At 42.1% G+C, this 16,186-nt stretch overlaps 1 protein-coding gene across 2 annotated transcripts in view; it reads right to left on the minus strand.

Annotated features, from left to right (window-relative positions):
• HOMER2 (homer scaffold protein 2) overlaps positions 1-16,186 on the minus strand; it is a 133,951-nt gene that overhangs the window by 43,141 nt on the left and 74,624 nt on the right. For both annotated transcript variants that reach the window (XM_064267189.1, XM_064267188.1), the window contains exon 3: positions 11,089-11,220. In XM_064267189.1, the coding sequence (XP_064123259.1) occupies positions 11,089-11,220 (132 nt within the window). The remainder of the gene's footprint in view (positions 1-11,088; positions 11,221-16,186) is intronic.

A 16,186-nucleotide genomic window follows, 5' to 3' on the forward strand; every position in this document is an offset into this window, starting at 1 on the left:
GACAGGGCACTCCTCTTTAATGAGAGGACATTTTCTTCTGCCTGGAAAAACCAGAAGTGGCCACAATTGGAAGCAGGCACAGCTTAAGTTTTCATCAGTTCTCAGAGGCATGAAGAATTTAACTTTAACTTGTTCTTGTTTTTGTTTTGAGTCCGCCCTTCTTCTGTTTCTCTTCATATAAAGTTTTCCCCTTCATCCTCCCTAGCTACTGTGATTCCTCCAAAGACTGAACAAATTGTTTTAGGCAGCTGTGGGTCATTCTCTCAAATCATCCGGGCCCTTAGAGGGATCGGGAACCCATGATGGGGGCGGGGGGCGGGGGGCGGGGGGGTCCAGTCAGGACCCTGCCTCTCATGGAAGCTTCTCCAGCTCATCCTTCCCACAGGTCCAAGGGTCCGAACCCTATGAGTCTGGAGATGAGGGGTGTGTGGGAAGGGTTACTTGGCAGAGGAGGGGTTTCTTCCAGCCATCCCTCTTCACCACCAGAAACTTCCTCAGGAGGGAAAAAGCCTGAGGTTCTACTTAGTCATTCTTTCAATAAATCACCACCACACTTGCTTCTACTTTATACACATTCTCTCTGATCTCACAGCACCTGCTCTTCTTGCCCATTTCAGAAAATGGTATCAACCATCCATCATCATCCTAGAGTCTTTGCTCCCCACACCCGCTAAGTTCTGCCAATACTTTAAAAAAAATCTAACTCTTACTCAAGCCTTCATTATCTCTAGTCTGGACTAAAATAACATCAAACCTGATCATTTTCTTTCTTGGTTTAAAATCCTTCACAGGCCACAGGATAAAGTCCAGAAGCTCTGGCATGACATACAATGCCCTCCAAGGGCTGGCCTCTATCAGCTTACCCACTCCCCGAAAGCCTGAACATTGTTAAAGTGAACCATTTGCAGCTTCCCCCACACACCACACAGTCTCACAATTTTGCTCATGCTACTAGAAGACAATGGAAAAGGAAAATCCTTCCTGTAGGTGGAACGTCTCACTGCTCAATGTGCACAGGAGAGGTGGTTTCAAAGTCAAGATCTACACTGATCCCTGGGCGATAATTAAGGGCCTAGTAGGATGGCTAGGCATTGGGAAGGAACAAAGTTGGAGGACTGGTGACAAGGGAATTTGAGAAATGACAACATCGACAGGCCCAAATAGAGGCAGAGCAAGAGCATTCCACGTGAGTGCCCCTCAGAAGTCCCCATCCTTTGCAGCAAGAGTATCCTTAAAGCCAGGGGGACAGGAGGGGCCGCTCTATGGAGGCTAGTCATTCTCTCCCTACAGGCAGTCTGGTGTTCCCTCAAAAGACCCATGAACATACTGGCCATAGTGTCCGGGGGAGAGGCAGCACACAGGCTTGAAAACACAGGCCCCTTCTCCACAGCTGCCCTGACTCCTGCCCCTGCTGAATGCCCAACTGCAACAATGGTGATCCACCCTGAGCAACCAGTTCTGCATCACACCTCCAAGTGACCGGCTAGCGCCCTGGTGGAAAGCTGATGACATTGAGCCCCTTCTTTCAGAAAAAAAAAAAAAAAAAAACAGTGGTTTTTCCTCACTAGAACAGACACTATGGGGTCTGTCTAGTTTCCCTGATCGTTGTACCTCTACCATCCCTACCCTTCACAAATTTTACTTAATGCCTTATATACCATACAACACTCCCTCAACCCAATAAACTCACTTCTCTGCAAATAACATGAAGCAAGGGTCTAATCCCCATAGGATTCTCAGGTCCCACCGTGTAGCCCATCAGTCAAAAGCAGTGGGCCTTACAGAACTCTGCCTGCCGGCTGCTAGAATATCACGTCTTCCAAACTTGTGGTGCATGACTCCTCATTTCATAGTCAGTACTGGGAACTGGGGGATCAGGGATGGAGATGGTATCTCCCATAATGATATACAATGACCTTCCCTCAAGAGTTTTGCTTCCTACGCCACGTTTCTGGACCCCGGTGATCTGGAGCTATAGTACCCAGGAAATGGTATGAGAGAGGATACTGAGACTACTACCAGCCCGTATTTGGTTTCTCAGGCTCCTAAGGGAACAGACTCCTACCTAGAAGTACCATGAAATGCAGAGGATGGATAGTCTGTGGGGTGTCCTCAATTAGGGAGCTCATTAGTGGCTGGGTGTAAGATGACTGGATCTGTGGGCCGGGGGTCTCCTCAGACTGATGTGTGTGTGTGTGTGTGCGTGTGCGTGGGTATGCATGCTTGTACATACGCTGAGCAACTAAGAAGTGCAAATTAGCAGGCCCCTCCAGGGTGGATTCCTGACTCATCCTGATTCTCTCTTCTTTGGCAACTGTCCTCGGTATACACAGGGGTCCCAAGCAGCCATGTCTGTACTAGGCAATCCTGTCTCCCCAGCCATAGAGAACTTCCTGACCCAAGCTGAGCCGATCATATTCAACTCCCTAGGAATCTGGAATTTTGTGGAATCACCTAGGAACAAAAACCGTGACTGTATCCTCCATACCCAGAATGATGCCAACACAGCAGGGGCTCAGTAAACACTTGTCCAGCCATCAAACATTCATGGAACTGTCTAGAGAGACGCAGCTACAACAGCCAAGGTTTCTGAAGCCATCTGGCTCTGGCCCTTCCCGAGGCCTGGATTTTCAACTCTCCATTGCATTTCTTGAGATACTTTGATAGTGACAGTCTTCCAATAAATTCCCTTTGTTGTTAGGTGCCACTGAGTCAGTTCCAACTCATGGTGACCCTGGTCCTGCACCATTCTCACAATCATTGCTACATTTGAGCCCACTGATGCAGCCACTGTGTCAATCCATCTCACTGAGGGTCTTCCTGTTTTTCACTGACCCTCTACTTTACCAAGCACGGCCCCTTCTGATAACATGTACAAGGTATGTGAGACACAGTCTCACCATCCTCACTTCCAAGGAGCACTCTGGCTGTACTTCTTCTAAGACAGGTTTGTTCTTACTTCTGGCAGTCCATGGTGTATTCATTATTCTCCACCAACACCATAACTCAAATGCATCAATTCTTCTTTTGCCTTCCTTACTCACTGTCCAGCTTTCACATGCATATAAGATAACTGAAAATATCATGGCTTAGGTCAGGCATAACTTAGTCCTTAAAGTGACACCTTTGCTTTTCAACAGTTTAAAGAGGTCTTTTGCAGCAGATCTGCCCAATGCCATACATTTGATTTCTTGACTGTTGATTCCATGCATGCTGACTGTGAAATCCAAGTAAAATGAAATCCTTGACAACTTCAATCTTTCTTCCCTTTATCATCATGTTCTTTACTGGTCCAATTGTGTGGATTTTTGTATTCCTTTATGTTGAGGTGTAATCCATACTGAAGGCTGTGTAGTCTTTGATCTTCATCAGTGTTTCAAGCTCTCACTTTCAGCAAGCAAGGTTGTGTCATCTGCATAAGGCAGGTTGTTAATGAGTCTTCTTCCAATCCCGATGCTGTCTTGTTCAGGTTCTTGGATTATCTGCTCAGTGTCATGGATTGAATTGTGTCTCCCAAAAATATCTGTCAACTTGGCTAGGCTAGGCCATGATTCCCAGTATTGTACGCTTGTCCATCATTTTGTCATCTGATGTGATTTTCCTGTATGTTGTAAATTCTACCTCTACGATGTTAATGAGGTGGGATTAGTGGCAGTTACGTTAATGAGGCAGGACTCAATCTACAAGATTAGGTTGTATCTTAAGCCAATTTCTTTTGAGATATAAAAGAGAGAAGTGAGCAGAGACATGGGGATCTCATGCCACCAGAAAAGTAGTACCAGGAGAAGAGCGTGTCCCTTGGACCTGGGGTCCCTGCACTGAGTAGCTCCTAGTGCAGGGGAAGATCGATGACAAGGACCTTCCTCCAGAGCCAATAGAGAGAGAAAACTTTCCCCTGGAGCTGATGCCCTGAATTCAGACTTCTTGCCTACTAGACTGGGACAGAATAAACTTCTGTTTGTTGAAGCCATCCACTTGTGGTATTTCTGTTGTAGAAGCACTAGATAACTAAGACACTCAGGACACAGACTGAATAAATATGATGAAAGAATACAACCAGGACACACACCTTTCCTGATTTTTTTTTAATTAACTTTTATTAAGCTTCAAGTGAACATTTACAATTCCAATCAGTCTGTCACATGTAAGTTTACATACATCTTACTCCCTTCTCCCACTTGCTCTCCCCCTATTGAGTCAGCCCTTTCAGTCTCTCGTTTCGTGCCAATTTTGCCGTCTTCCCTCTCTCTATCTTCCCATCCCCCCTCCAGTCAAGAGTTGCCAACACACTCTCCAGTGTCCACCTGATTTAATTAGCTCACTCTTCATCAGCATCTCTCTCCCCCCAGCTGACCAGTCCCTTTCATGTCTGATGAGTTGTCTTCAGGGATGGTTCCTGTCCTGTGCCAACAGAAGGTCTGGGGAGCTTTGCTGCCGGGATTCCTCTAGTCTCAGTCAGACCATTAAGTATGGTCTTTTTATGAGAATTTGGGGTCTGCATCCCACTGATCTCCTGCTCCCTCAGGAGTTCTCTGTTGTGCTCCCTGACAGGGCAGTCATCAATTGTGGCCGGGCACCAACTAGTTCTTCTGGTCTCAGGATGATGTAGGTCTCTGGTTCATGTGGCCCTTTCTGTCTCTTGGGTTCTTAGTTGTTGTGTGACCTTGGTGTTCTTCATTTTCCTTTGCTCCAGGTGGGTTGACACCAATTGATGTATCTTAGATGGCCGCTTGTTAGCATTTAGGACCCCAGACGCCACATTTCAAAGTGGGATGCAGAATGTTTTCATAATAGAATTATTTTGCCAATTGACTTAGAAGTCCCCTCAAACCATGCTCCCCAGACCCCAGCCCCTGCTCCGCTGACCTTTGAAGCATTCATTTTATCCCGGAAACCTCTTTGCTTTTAGTCCAGTCCAATTGGGCTGACCTTCCTTGTATTGAGTGTTGTCTTTCCCTTCACCCAAAGCAGTTCTTATCTACTGATTGATCAATAAAAAACCCTCTCCCTCCCTCCCTCCCTCCCCCCTTCGTAACCACAAAAGTATGTGTTCTTCTCAGTTTTTTCTATTTCTCAAGATCTTATAATAGTGGTCTTATACAATATTTGTCCTTTTGCCTCTGACTCATTTCACTCAGCATAATGCCTTCCAGATTCCTCCACGTTATGAAATGTTTCACAGATTCGTCACTGTGTTCTTTATCGATGCGTAGTATTCCATTGTGTGAATGTACCACAATTTATTTACCCATTCATCCGTTGACGGACACCTTGGTTGCCTCCAGCTTTTTGCTATTGTAAACAGAGCTGCAATAAACATGGGTGTGCATATATCTGTTTGTGTGAAGGCTCTTGTATCTCTAGGGTATATTCCAAGGAGTGGGATTTCTGGGTTGTATGGTAGTTCTATTTCTAACTGTTTAAGATAACGCCAGATGGATTTCCAAAGTGGTTGTACCATTTTACATTCCCACCAGCAGTGTATAAGAGTTCCAATCTCTCCGCAGCCTCTCCAACATTTATTATTTTGTGTTTTTTGGATTAATGCCAGCCTTGTTGGTGTGAGATGGAATCTCATCGTAGTTTTAATTTGCATTTCTCTAATGGCTAATGATCGGGAGCATTTTCTCATGTATCTGTTGGCTGCCTGAATATCTTCTTTAGTGAAATGTGTGTTCATATCCTTTGCCCACTTCTTGATTGGGTTGTTTGTCTTTTTGTGGTTGAGTTTTGACAGAATCATGTAGATTTTAGGGATCAGGCGCTGGTCTGAGATGTCATAGCTGAATATTCTTTCCCAGTCTGTAGGTGGTCTTTTGACTCTTTTGGTGAAGTCTTTAGATGATCATAGGTGTTTGATTTTTAAGAGCTCCCAGTTATCGGGTTTCTCTTCATCATTTTTGGTAATGTTTTATATTCGGTTTATGCCCTGTATTAGGGCTCCTAGGGTTGTCCCTATTTTTTCTTCCATGATCTTTATCGTTTTAGTCTTTATGTTTAGGTTTTTGATCCACTTGGAGTTAGTTTTTGTGCATGGTGTCAGGTATGGGTCCTGTTTCATTCTTTTGCAAATGGATATCCAGTTATGCCAGCACCATTTGTTAAAAAGACTATCTTTTCCCCAATTAACTGACACTGGTCCTTTGTCAAATATCAGCTGCTCATACATGGATGGATTTATATCTGCGTTCTCAATTCTGTTCCATTGGTCTATGTGCCTGTTGTTGTACCAGTACCAGGCTGTTTTGACTACTGTAGCTGTATAATAGGTTCTGAAATCATGTAGAGTGAGGCCTCCCACTTTCTTCTTCTTTTTCAGTAATGCTTTGCTTATCCGGGGGTTCTTTCCTTTCCATATGAAATTGTTGATTTGTTTCTCTGTCCCCTTAAAATATGACATTGGAATTTGGATTGGAAGTGCATTGTATATAGATGGCTTTTGGTAGACTAGACGTTTTTACTATGTTAAGTCTTCCTATCCATGAGCAGGGTATGTTTTTCCACTTAAGTATGTCCTTTTGAATTTCTTATAGTAGAGCTTTGTAGTTTTCTTTGTATAGGTCTTTTACATCCTTCGTAAGATTTATTCCTAAGTATTTTATCTTCTTGGGGGCTACTGTGAATGGTATTGATTTGGTTATTTCCTCTTCGGTGTTCTTTTTGTTGATGTAGAGGAATCCAAGTGATTTTTGTATGTTTATTTTATAACCTGAGACTCTGCCAAACTCTTCTATTAGTTTCAGTAGTTTTCTGGAGGATTCCTTAGGGTTTTCCGTGTATACGATCATGTCATCTGCAAATAGTGATAGCTTTACTTCCTCCTTGCCAATCCAGATACCCTTTATTTTTTTGTCTAGCCTAATTGCCCTAGCTAGGACTTCAAGTACGATGTTGAATAAGAGCGGTGCTAAAGGGCATCCTTGTCTGGTTCCCGTTCTCAAGGGAAATGCTTTCAGGTTCTCTCCATTTAGAGTGATATTGGCTGTTGGCTTTGCATAGATGCCCTTTATTATGTTGAGGAATTTTCCTTCAATTCCTATTTTGGTAAGAGTTTTTATCATAAATGGGTGTTGAACTTTGTCAAATGCCTTTTCTGCATCTATTGATAAGATCATGTGGTTTTTATCTTTTGTTTTATTTATGTGATGGATTACATCCTTTCCTGATTTTAAAACATGCGGCATCCCCTTGTTCTGTTTGAACCACTGCCTCTTGGTCTATGTATAGGTTCTGCATGAGTACAATTAAGTGTTCTAGAATTAACATTCTTTGAAATGTTATCTAAAATTTATTATGATCCACATTGCACAGTCAATAAAACACAGGTAAATATCTTTCTGGTATTCTCTGCTTTCCGTTAAGATCCATCTGACATCAGCAATGATATCCCTCATTCCACATCTACTTCTGAGTCTGGCTTGAATTTCTGGCAGCTCCCTGTCAGTGTACTGCTATAACTGTTTTTGAGTTATCGTCAAGATTTTACTTGTGTGTGATATGATACTGTTCAATAATTTCTGCATTCTGTTGGATCACCTTTCCTTGGAAAGGACACAAATATGGACCTCTTCCAGTTGGTTGGCCAGGTAGCTGCTTTCCAAGTTTCTTTGCGCAGGTCAGTGAGCACCTCTGGCACTTTATCAGTTTGCTGAAACATCTCAGTTGGTATTCTGTCAACTCCTGGAGCCTTGTTTTCTGCCACAGCAGCTTGGACTTCTTCCTTCAACACCGTCAGTTCTTGATCATAAGCTACCTCTTGTAATGGTTGAATGTCAACCAATTCTCTTTGGTACAGTGATTCTGTATATTCCTTTCATCTTCTTCTGATGCTTCCTGCGTCGTTCAACATTTTGCCCATAGAATCTTTCAGGGTTTCAACTTGAGGCTTGATTTTTTTTTCAGTTCTTTCAGGTTGAGAAATGCCGAGCGTGTTCTTCCCTTTTGGTTTTCTAACTTCAGGTCTTCCCGCATTTCATTGTAATATTTTTCTTTGTTTTCTCCAGCTGCCCTTTGAAATTTTCTGTTCAGTTCTTTCACTTCATCATTTCTTCCATTTGCTTTACCTACTCTACATTCAAGAGCAAGTCTCAGAGTCTCTTCTGATGTCCATTTTGATCTTTTCTTTCTTTCCTGCGTTTTTAATGACCTTTTGCTTTCTTCATGTATGATATCCTTGATGTCATCCCACAACTCATCTGGTCTTCAGTCATTAGTGTTCATTGTGTCAAATCTAACCTTGAAACAGTCTCCAAATTCAGGTGGGATATGCTCAGAGTTGTATTTTGGCTCTTGTGGACTTGTCAGCTTCAACTTGAACTTGCATATAAATAACTGATGGTGTGTTCTGCAGTTGGCCATTGACCTTGTTCTGACTGATGATATTGAGCTTTTCCATTGTCTCTTTCCACAGATGCACTTGATTTGATTCCTGTGTTTTCCATTCAGTGAGGTCTATGTGCATAGTTACTGTTTCTGTTGTTGAAAAAAGGTATCAGAGTGAATAAGGTACTTGAAAAATTCTATCATGTGATCTCCAGCATCATTTCTATCACCAAGGCCATGTTTTCCAACTACCAATCCTTCTTCTTTGTTTCCAACTTTTGCATTCCAATCACCAGTAATTATTAATGCATCCTGATTGCATGTTTGATCAATTTCAGAATGCAGAAACTGGTAAACTTCAATTTCCTCATCTTTGGCAATAGTGGTTGGTGTGTAAATCTGAGTAATAGTCATACTAACTGGTCTTCCTTATAAAAACCAAAAACCAAACCCAGTGCCGTCAAGTCAATTCCAACTCATAGCGACCCTATAGCACAGAGTAGAACTGCCCCATAGAGTTTCCAAGGAGTGCCTGGCAGATTCAAACTGCTGACCCTTTGGTTAGCAGCCGTAGCACTTAACCACTACGCCACCAGGGTTTCTGTCTTCCTTATAGGTGTATGGATATTATCCTATCACCGACAGCGTTGTACTTCAAGAAAGATCTGGAAATGTTCTTTTCGATGATGAATGCAATGCCATTCCTCTTCAATTTGTCATTCCTGGCATAATAGACCATATGATTATATGAATCAAAATGGCTAATACCAATCCATTTCAGGTCACTAACGCCAAGGCTCTCCATCTTCGCGCGTTTCATTTCATTTTTGATGACTTCCAATTTTCCTAGATTCATACTTCGTACGTTTCATGTTCTGATTATTAATGAATGTTTGTAGCTGTTTCTTCTCATTTTGAGTTGTGCCACATCAGCAAATGAAGGTCCTGAAAGGTTTATTTCATCCACATCATTAAGGTCAACTCTATTTTGAGGACGCAGCTCTTCCCCAGTGGTATTTTGAGTGCCTTCGAAGCTGAGGGGCTTATTGAGACAATGTTTCACTGTTATTTGTAAGGTTTTTACTGGTCAGTTTTTTCAGAAGTAGACTGCCAGGTCCTTCTTCACACTCTGTCTCAGTTTGGAAGCTCTGCTGAAACCTGTCTACCATGGGTGACCCTGCTGGTATTTGAAATATACCAATGGCATGGCTTCCAGCATCATGGCAATGTGCAAGCCACCACAGTATGACAAACTGACACATGTTAAGTAAAATACCCAGTCTTATTTATAACCAAAGTGTTCTTAATACCTACACAGAGCTCTTCTACCACTCTAAAAGGAAATTTATTGTCATCAGAGAGGACTTCTGTTCTTCAAACCCATTGGCTAAATAAGTCCCCCAGCGTGGTCAGTTTTTTTTCCTTAGTTCTTGCAGTCTTCCAAGTCTGTGGTCAGCCATAATCGGCTCCCCATACCTTTCTAACCATCTATAAAGTATGTTATGGACCACTTTGAGAATCTAATCAAAACTATGAACCTTCTCCCTAGGAAAAAAGCAATACCCACTGTCTTAGCCCTCTAGTGCTGCCATAACAGAAATACCACAAGTGGATGGCTTTAACAAAGAGAAATTTATTTTCTCACAATCTAGTAGGTTACAAGTCCAAATTCAGGGTGTCGGCTCCAGGGGAAGGCTTTCTCTTTCTGTCGGCTCTGGAGGAAGGTCCTTGTCCTGGTCGAGGAGCTTCTCAGGTGCAGGGACACTGTGTCCAAAGGATGCGCTCTGCTCCTGGTGCTGCTTTCTTGGTGGTATGAAGTCCCCCTGTCTCTCTGCTTGCTTCTATCTTTTATATCTCAAGAAACTGCCTCAAGACACAATCTAATCCTGTAGGTTGAATCCTGCCTCACTAACACAACTGCGGCACATCCTCCTTCATTAACATCATAGAGGCAGGATTTACAACATATAGGAAAATCACACAGTACTGGGAATCATGGCCCAGCCCAATTGATGTGCACATTTTTGGGGGACATAATTCAATCCATCTCTCTCTCTCTCACACACACACACACACACAAACACACACACACACACACACGCATGTGCACACCATTATGTGACATTTTAAGGAGTTTGGGGACTCCAGGTTAAAAACTGGATCACCTTACTCCCTCTCTCCACGAGCTCCAGCTAGAGCATCACCTACATTAGTGGATGTCCAAGACAAACTGTGTAATCTTTTCAGAGACATAACAAGCTTATTTCACCAAAGGTGCACTGTCCTTGGCAGCAGTAACATGGTCTCTTCCTTGGAAATTTTAAGTTAACAACCTTCCAACAACTATCCTCTCATATGGGAAGGTCATCTAATTCTCAGAGTCCTGAAAATACAAACGACCCGATTTTGGCCACCAAGCTGCCTTTGGACCCTGACGCCACTGAACACAAGGAGCAGTGGCTGACACTTGGGTGGAAGCGGTGACCTGGCAAAGCAGCTTCCTGATATTCCAACTTTAGGCTTTGAAACAGGATTGTGAGTGAGATATGAATTTTCCTTTCCCAAACAGTTTTTCCATTTTCAAGGAACCTGGTATTTCCAAAAGTGTACCTGGTCTGGCAGCCCTGCGGCTTCATTAGGAGTGAAAGCTAAGGCCAGGAAGGAATCCTGCTCACCAACAGCACAACTCAATTCCTCATCAAGCAGTTACTGAATGAGAATAGCATCCTATGTGGTACTCACTGTACTATGGAAAGAGCACGCTACCTTTGTCAGCTGCTGCTCGGAGGAAAATCCCAAACCAAACACGGTGTTGGCTCTGCTGTCTGCCCACTGCCCAAACTTCTGTGACGTTTTGGTGAAAGTCATATTCGGAGTGATTGTGCTGTTTATGATCACCTGCAGAAAAAACAGTCCAAAGAGGAAACATTAAAAAATTGAAGTAGACTCCAAAGTATCTCCTTAAAAAGTCTTTGGGTGACAGGGCTAGTACCTAAAGTATGCATCCTCCACCCTGTTATATTTGGTCCTGAGTTCTTCCTCTTCCGGCACATCCCAGACTGAGTCAGATACACAAACATGATAAGGGGCAATTTCAGAGACTTAACAACAGACGGTCAGTCTAAAATAATATCTTACAAGTTGTCAGTGGGAAAAATTCTCTCCTAAGAGGAGAACAGCCTCAAAAACTGAAATTTATTTCCCCAAAGCTAGAAGGCATCAGCTCTCCCTTGATCAGGAGTGTCACTAGGGTTGGTGTCACCCAGTGTAGTAACTCATGGTGTCACCTCCCCCCCACCCCCCCCACGGGCCTCCTCCTATACCAGACCATACAGAAACCTTACTAATGTTTACTACCAATTTTAATCATACAATAATATGTGATAAATACAGTTGTAAATTGCTTACATATAATAGCAGAATTGTTTTGTAAAATCTTTCTACGGTGAATTACAACATTATTAGTAACTGAGTGGAAGTCTTTATTTTCTTTTTCCTTTAATTATTACTTCATTCTCAAAAAAGTTATTGATATAGGTTCACAAATACTAATTACCACAATATTGTAGCTAAAACACCAGAAAACTTGACAAAATCAGCAACTTTTTTATAAACACCAGCAGCAACAAAAACAACAGGGCATGCTTGTAGCCCATGCCAATGAATCTGTGTGATTCAGAGTGTCACTGTAATTGAATAATAATCACAGCTCTGACCTGAGTGCATCAGAGGCTTCAAAAAGTAAATTAGCATAGAATTTTAGCCTTGTAGGTATATTGATATATGTAAGCTGGGCTTATGAAAAATGTTTTTGTTATTACTAACTACAGGGATATTTTTATAAAAATAACAAATTTCTGCTGAAACACCATGCAAAATTTTTATAGACAGTCATTTTGGTGTCACCCCCTCAGATACTGTTACCCAGTGCGGTCCACACTCCCCTAGTGACACCATTGCCCGTAATGGCTAGCTACGCCACACATTCTCTTAAGAACTGTGCATGTACCTTTTTAAGTAATTGAAGCCCCAGTGTCCAGCTCAAACCACTTAAAATCTCCACAAGCAATCAGAGCTTGCTGCTTCCTAACAGGAAGGAGAAGGTTCACTCTAATTAGGATAATTTGTCGGGGGGTTAATTTACAAAGAGACCAATTATAAAAGTATGAGCGGGATGTAGGGAAACTGGAAGCTAGCTGTCACCGCTCCTTGGCCTAAAAGAATGAGGCATGGAAAGGTTATAGAACCTGGAAAGAGAAAGAGTCATGTGCAGCAGGCTGCCTTGAAAAGAGATGCGACTTTTGTTGAGGGACACAGCCAGCACACAGCGACCTCTCTCCTTCTGATCTCATGCCACTGGCCAAACCCAGCTAGAAGACAGAGGGCTCGAGAGCCCACTGATATAGTCTGCAGGTCAGTCACTCTGGGATCAGAGCAGAGTGGACAAGCACAGAGCATGGATTTGAAGGCGTAAAAGGTGGTATCCAGGTGACACTGCACGTGGTCCGTTCATTCATTCGACAAACATTTATTGGGCATTTACTCTAAGTCAGGCATTCTGTGAAGATACAGAGATGAATGAGTCAAGATCTCTGGTCTTCAAGTGGCCCACAGTCAAGAAAAGGATGAAGAAACATAAACAAAAATTACTAAATAATGTGGTAAGTGTTATAAAGTATCAATAATAGGCTCACCTGGGCAGATATCCTTGAAAGCCCTAAGACTCTAAGAAACACTCAAGAATAATGTCCTTGGAAACAAGAGATTCTCAAATTTTTACATAATGGGGGGTAGTGGCATAATACACTGGTTACTTTCTCCTCATCAAATACTTTTTCATGGTCTGAGCATATAATATGTGTGGTTTAGATACTCGACGGCACTGGGGTTTTAGTAGCAATCTAAGGAAATGTTCTGAAGAGTGAATATATTAGCAATCTCACTTATTATGGCAACATTTATTCTCAACAGTCAATTCAGAACTTTCCTTTTAACTGATAAAACAAAGAAAAAAATGTTTCTGGATGGCATAGATCTGCTTTCCCTGGTATAAACTTCAGTCAATTATTTGCACATTGGTTATTTTTTGTTTATATGTGTCTTAGTTATCTAGTGCTGCTATAACAGAAATACCACAAGTGGATGCTTTAACAAACAGACGTTTATTCTCTTACAGTCTAGTAGGCTAGAAGGCCAAATTCAGAGTGCCAGCTCCAGGGAAAAGCTTTCTCTCTCTGTTGGCTCTAGAGGAAGGTCCTTGTCATCAATCTTCCCCTAATCAAGGAGCTTCTCAGGCACAGGGACCCTGGGTCCAAAGGATGTTGCTTTCTTGGTGGTATGATGTCCCCCCTCTCTGCTCACTTCCCTTCTATCTCTTGTAAAAGGTGGTACAGGCCACGCCCCAGGGAAACTCCCTTTATACTTGATCAGGGATAGGACCTTAGCAAGGGTATTACAATCCCACCCTAATCCTCTTTAACATAATCTAATCTTGACTCATTAACCATAAACAGAGATTAGGATTTACAATACATAGGAAAGTTACAATCACAAAATGGAGAACAACCACACAGTACTGGGAATCATGGCCTAACCAAATTGACACACATATTTTGGGGGGACACAATTCAATCCATGAGACATGTCTTTACCACTTTCCTTCAGTCAATTATTCTGCTAAAGGACAGACCTTTTAGACATAGGTCCTCAATTTAAAAAAGGGATCTAGGCAGTAAGTTACAACTGTCACTAATAATAGAAGTATAATTTCTATAAAGGGGAGCCTAGTGAGTTTGCCAGTGTGACATTAGCTCAAGAATAAACCTTAGCTTAGTTGGTAAAATAACTTCTTAAAGTTAATATTAATAGCAACTACTATTTACTACCTTATATTAGCTCACTGAAACCTCACAACAAGCCTATGAAGTATGATTTATTATCTTAATCTCACAGAAGAAGAAACTGAGGTTCAGAAGGTTAAAGTAAGTTGCTCAAGGTAACACAGCTGGTTAAATAGCAGATGAAAGTAGAGATAAAAACCCAGGTTGTCTGACTCCAAAACCTGTATTTTTAACATCTACATTATGCTGCTCCTTATTTTATACAGGAGGAAAGCCACAAATGTATCACCTCTCTTCTACTATCTATGAAGCACTGATGTCCTCAATGCAGCTGAGGGTGCTTTTCCTTCCTCTGTGATAATTCTTCCATATTACCAATGCCAATGTGAGTTAAGACAAACTTCATCAAGTTTTTTGAGATATATGAATGCAACACAGTTAGTAAAGAGCTCTTCCTGCTGTCATCGGACAGTATCAAGAAATGCGGGTTAGGGAATAAGTGTGGAAAATGTAGATCTAAACCATGTGCAAGTACAGGGGAATGTTTCTGTTGGGCTCCCCAAATCGTGGAGGTTGGTTGGGTTCTGGCTCAGCCTCAGGCAGGACTGACATGGTGAAATCAACCAGATGTGGCTGGGAGCTGGGTCAGAATGGATCACAAGATTTCAGAAAGCCAACCCCGGTCATCTCTCAATTACTAGAATCCTGGGAGGTAAAGCAATTGCCAGACCAATCCAGAATCCTTAACTCAAATTTCTCTGCTGCCTTCACAGTAGACCCATGCCCCGGGCCTGAAAGGGGCAGTGTGGGAAAAACAGTGTATAGCGTGTATGGACCTAACGTCCTGGGCATTATGGTATTGTTTTTACCTAGCTTGCATAGTTAACTTTTAAATACCCCAGTGATTTTCTGATTTTACAGTTTCCTTCCTCCCTCCCCCGGTCTTTTACATGATAACCTACTTTCCTCTTTGGGAAGTAAAACAATAAGCGATAAATCTGTAGAGTGAGACTAATCAAACTGCCAGTCTGGTGACTGGAACCAGGATGGTGTCAGATCTTTGATAATACTCGCAAAATGTCAACATGTCCAGAATGTGGTCATTGTGCCCACCTCAGGGGGGAACTAACAAATTTCTTGAGCTCTTCAGACCCAAAACCCGTCCCTATAACATCCTTCGGTTGCCCTCCAGGAGACAGGCAGATTTTGGAGGAGCCCATTCCCCTCTGTCTCTTGTATACCAGTGTACAACAAAAACCCTCTTGCTGCTCACCTCACCCAGTCTCAGTACTGGCTTCTAAGGCAGATGGCTCGAATCTGTGCTTTGCGCTAACAGGTCAACCCTTAATGGAGAGCAGTGAACCAAGGTTGACCAGAGTATAGGACACACCTCTCAAAAAAAAAATTTTTTTTTTTTTTTACACCTCTCAAGCTCACCCCAGATAGGCTATCGCAGAGTCAGTCACCGGGAATGAGTGACGTCCTCTGATATTTCTATAGAACTTAACCCGTTTCTAAGTCACTTTTTTCATACAATCTTTCATCCAATCCCCATTTTACAGATCAAGTGACTTGTTGATGGTCATAAAACTAGCAAGTGGTTAAAAGGCCAATATATGTACTACTTGCAAAGTAATGACTAATTGATTTAGAGAGCTAAATCTGTATTTACCCTGCTTGAAAAGTTTGTTCAGCTGCTTAAATCTGTGGATTCATCAATTTTTTAAAATACATCAGTTTTTGGAAAATTCTTTACCATCTTCTCCATGAATATCACTTCTGCTCCATTCTCTCTTTTCTCCTTCTGGAACCTTAAATTACATATATGCTAGACCTTTTGAGCACGTCCAACATGTTTTCCACTCATCTGTTCTTTGCTTGTTTTATTTTTATTCTTTTACTTTTTTTTTTTTTTAATTTCTGTGCTTCAGTTTGGATATTTTCTACTGTGTAATCCTGACTACTGATGTTTCCAATCTGCTGTTAAACCCATCAACTGAGTTCTTAATTTCAGACACTGTATC

This window comes from Loxodonta africana, chromosome 13 (genome assembly GCF_030014295.1).
Source record: "Loxodonta africana isolate mLoxAfr1 chromosome 13, mLoxAfr1.hap2, whole genome shotgun sequence".
In the NCBI taxonomy this organism is placed as follows: Eukaryota; Metazoa; Chordata; class Mammalia; order Proboscidea; family Elephantidae; genus Loxodonta; species Loxodonta africana.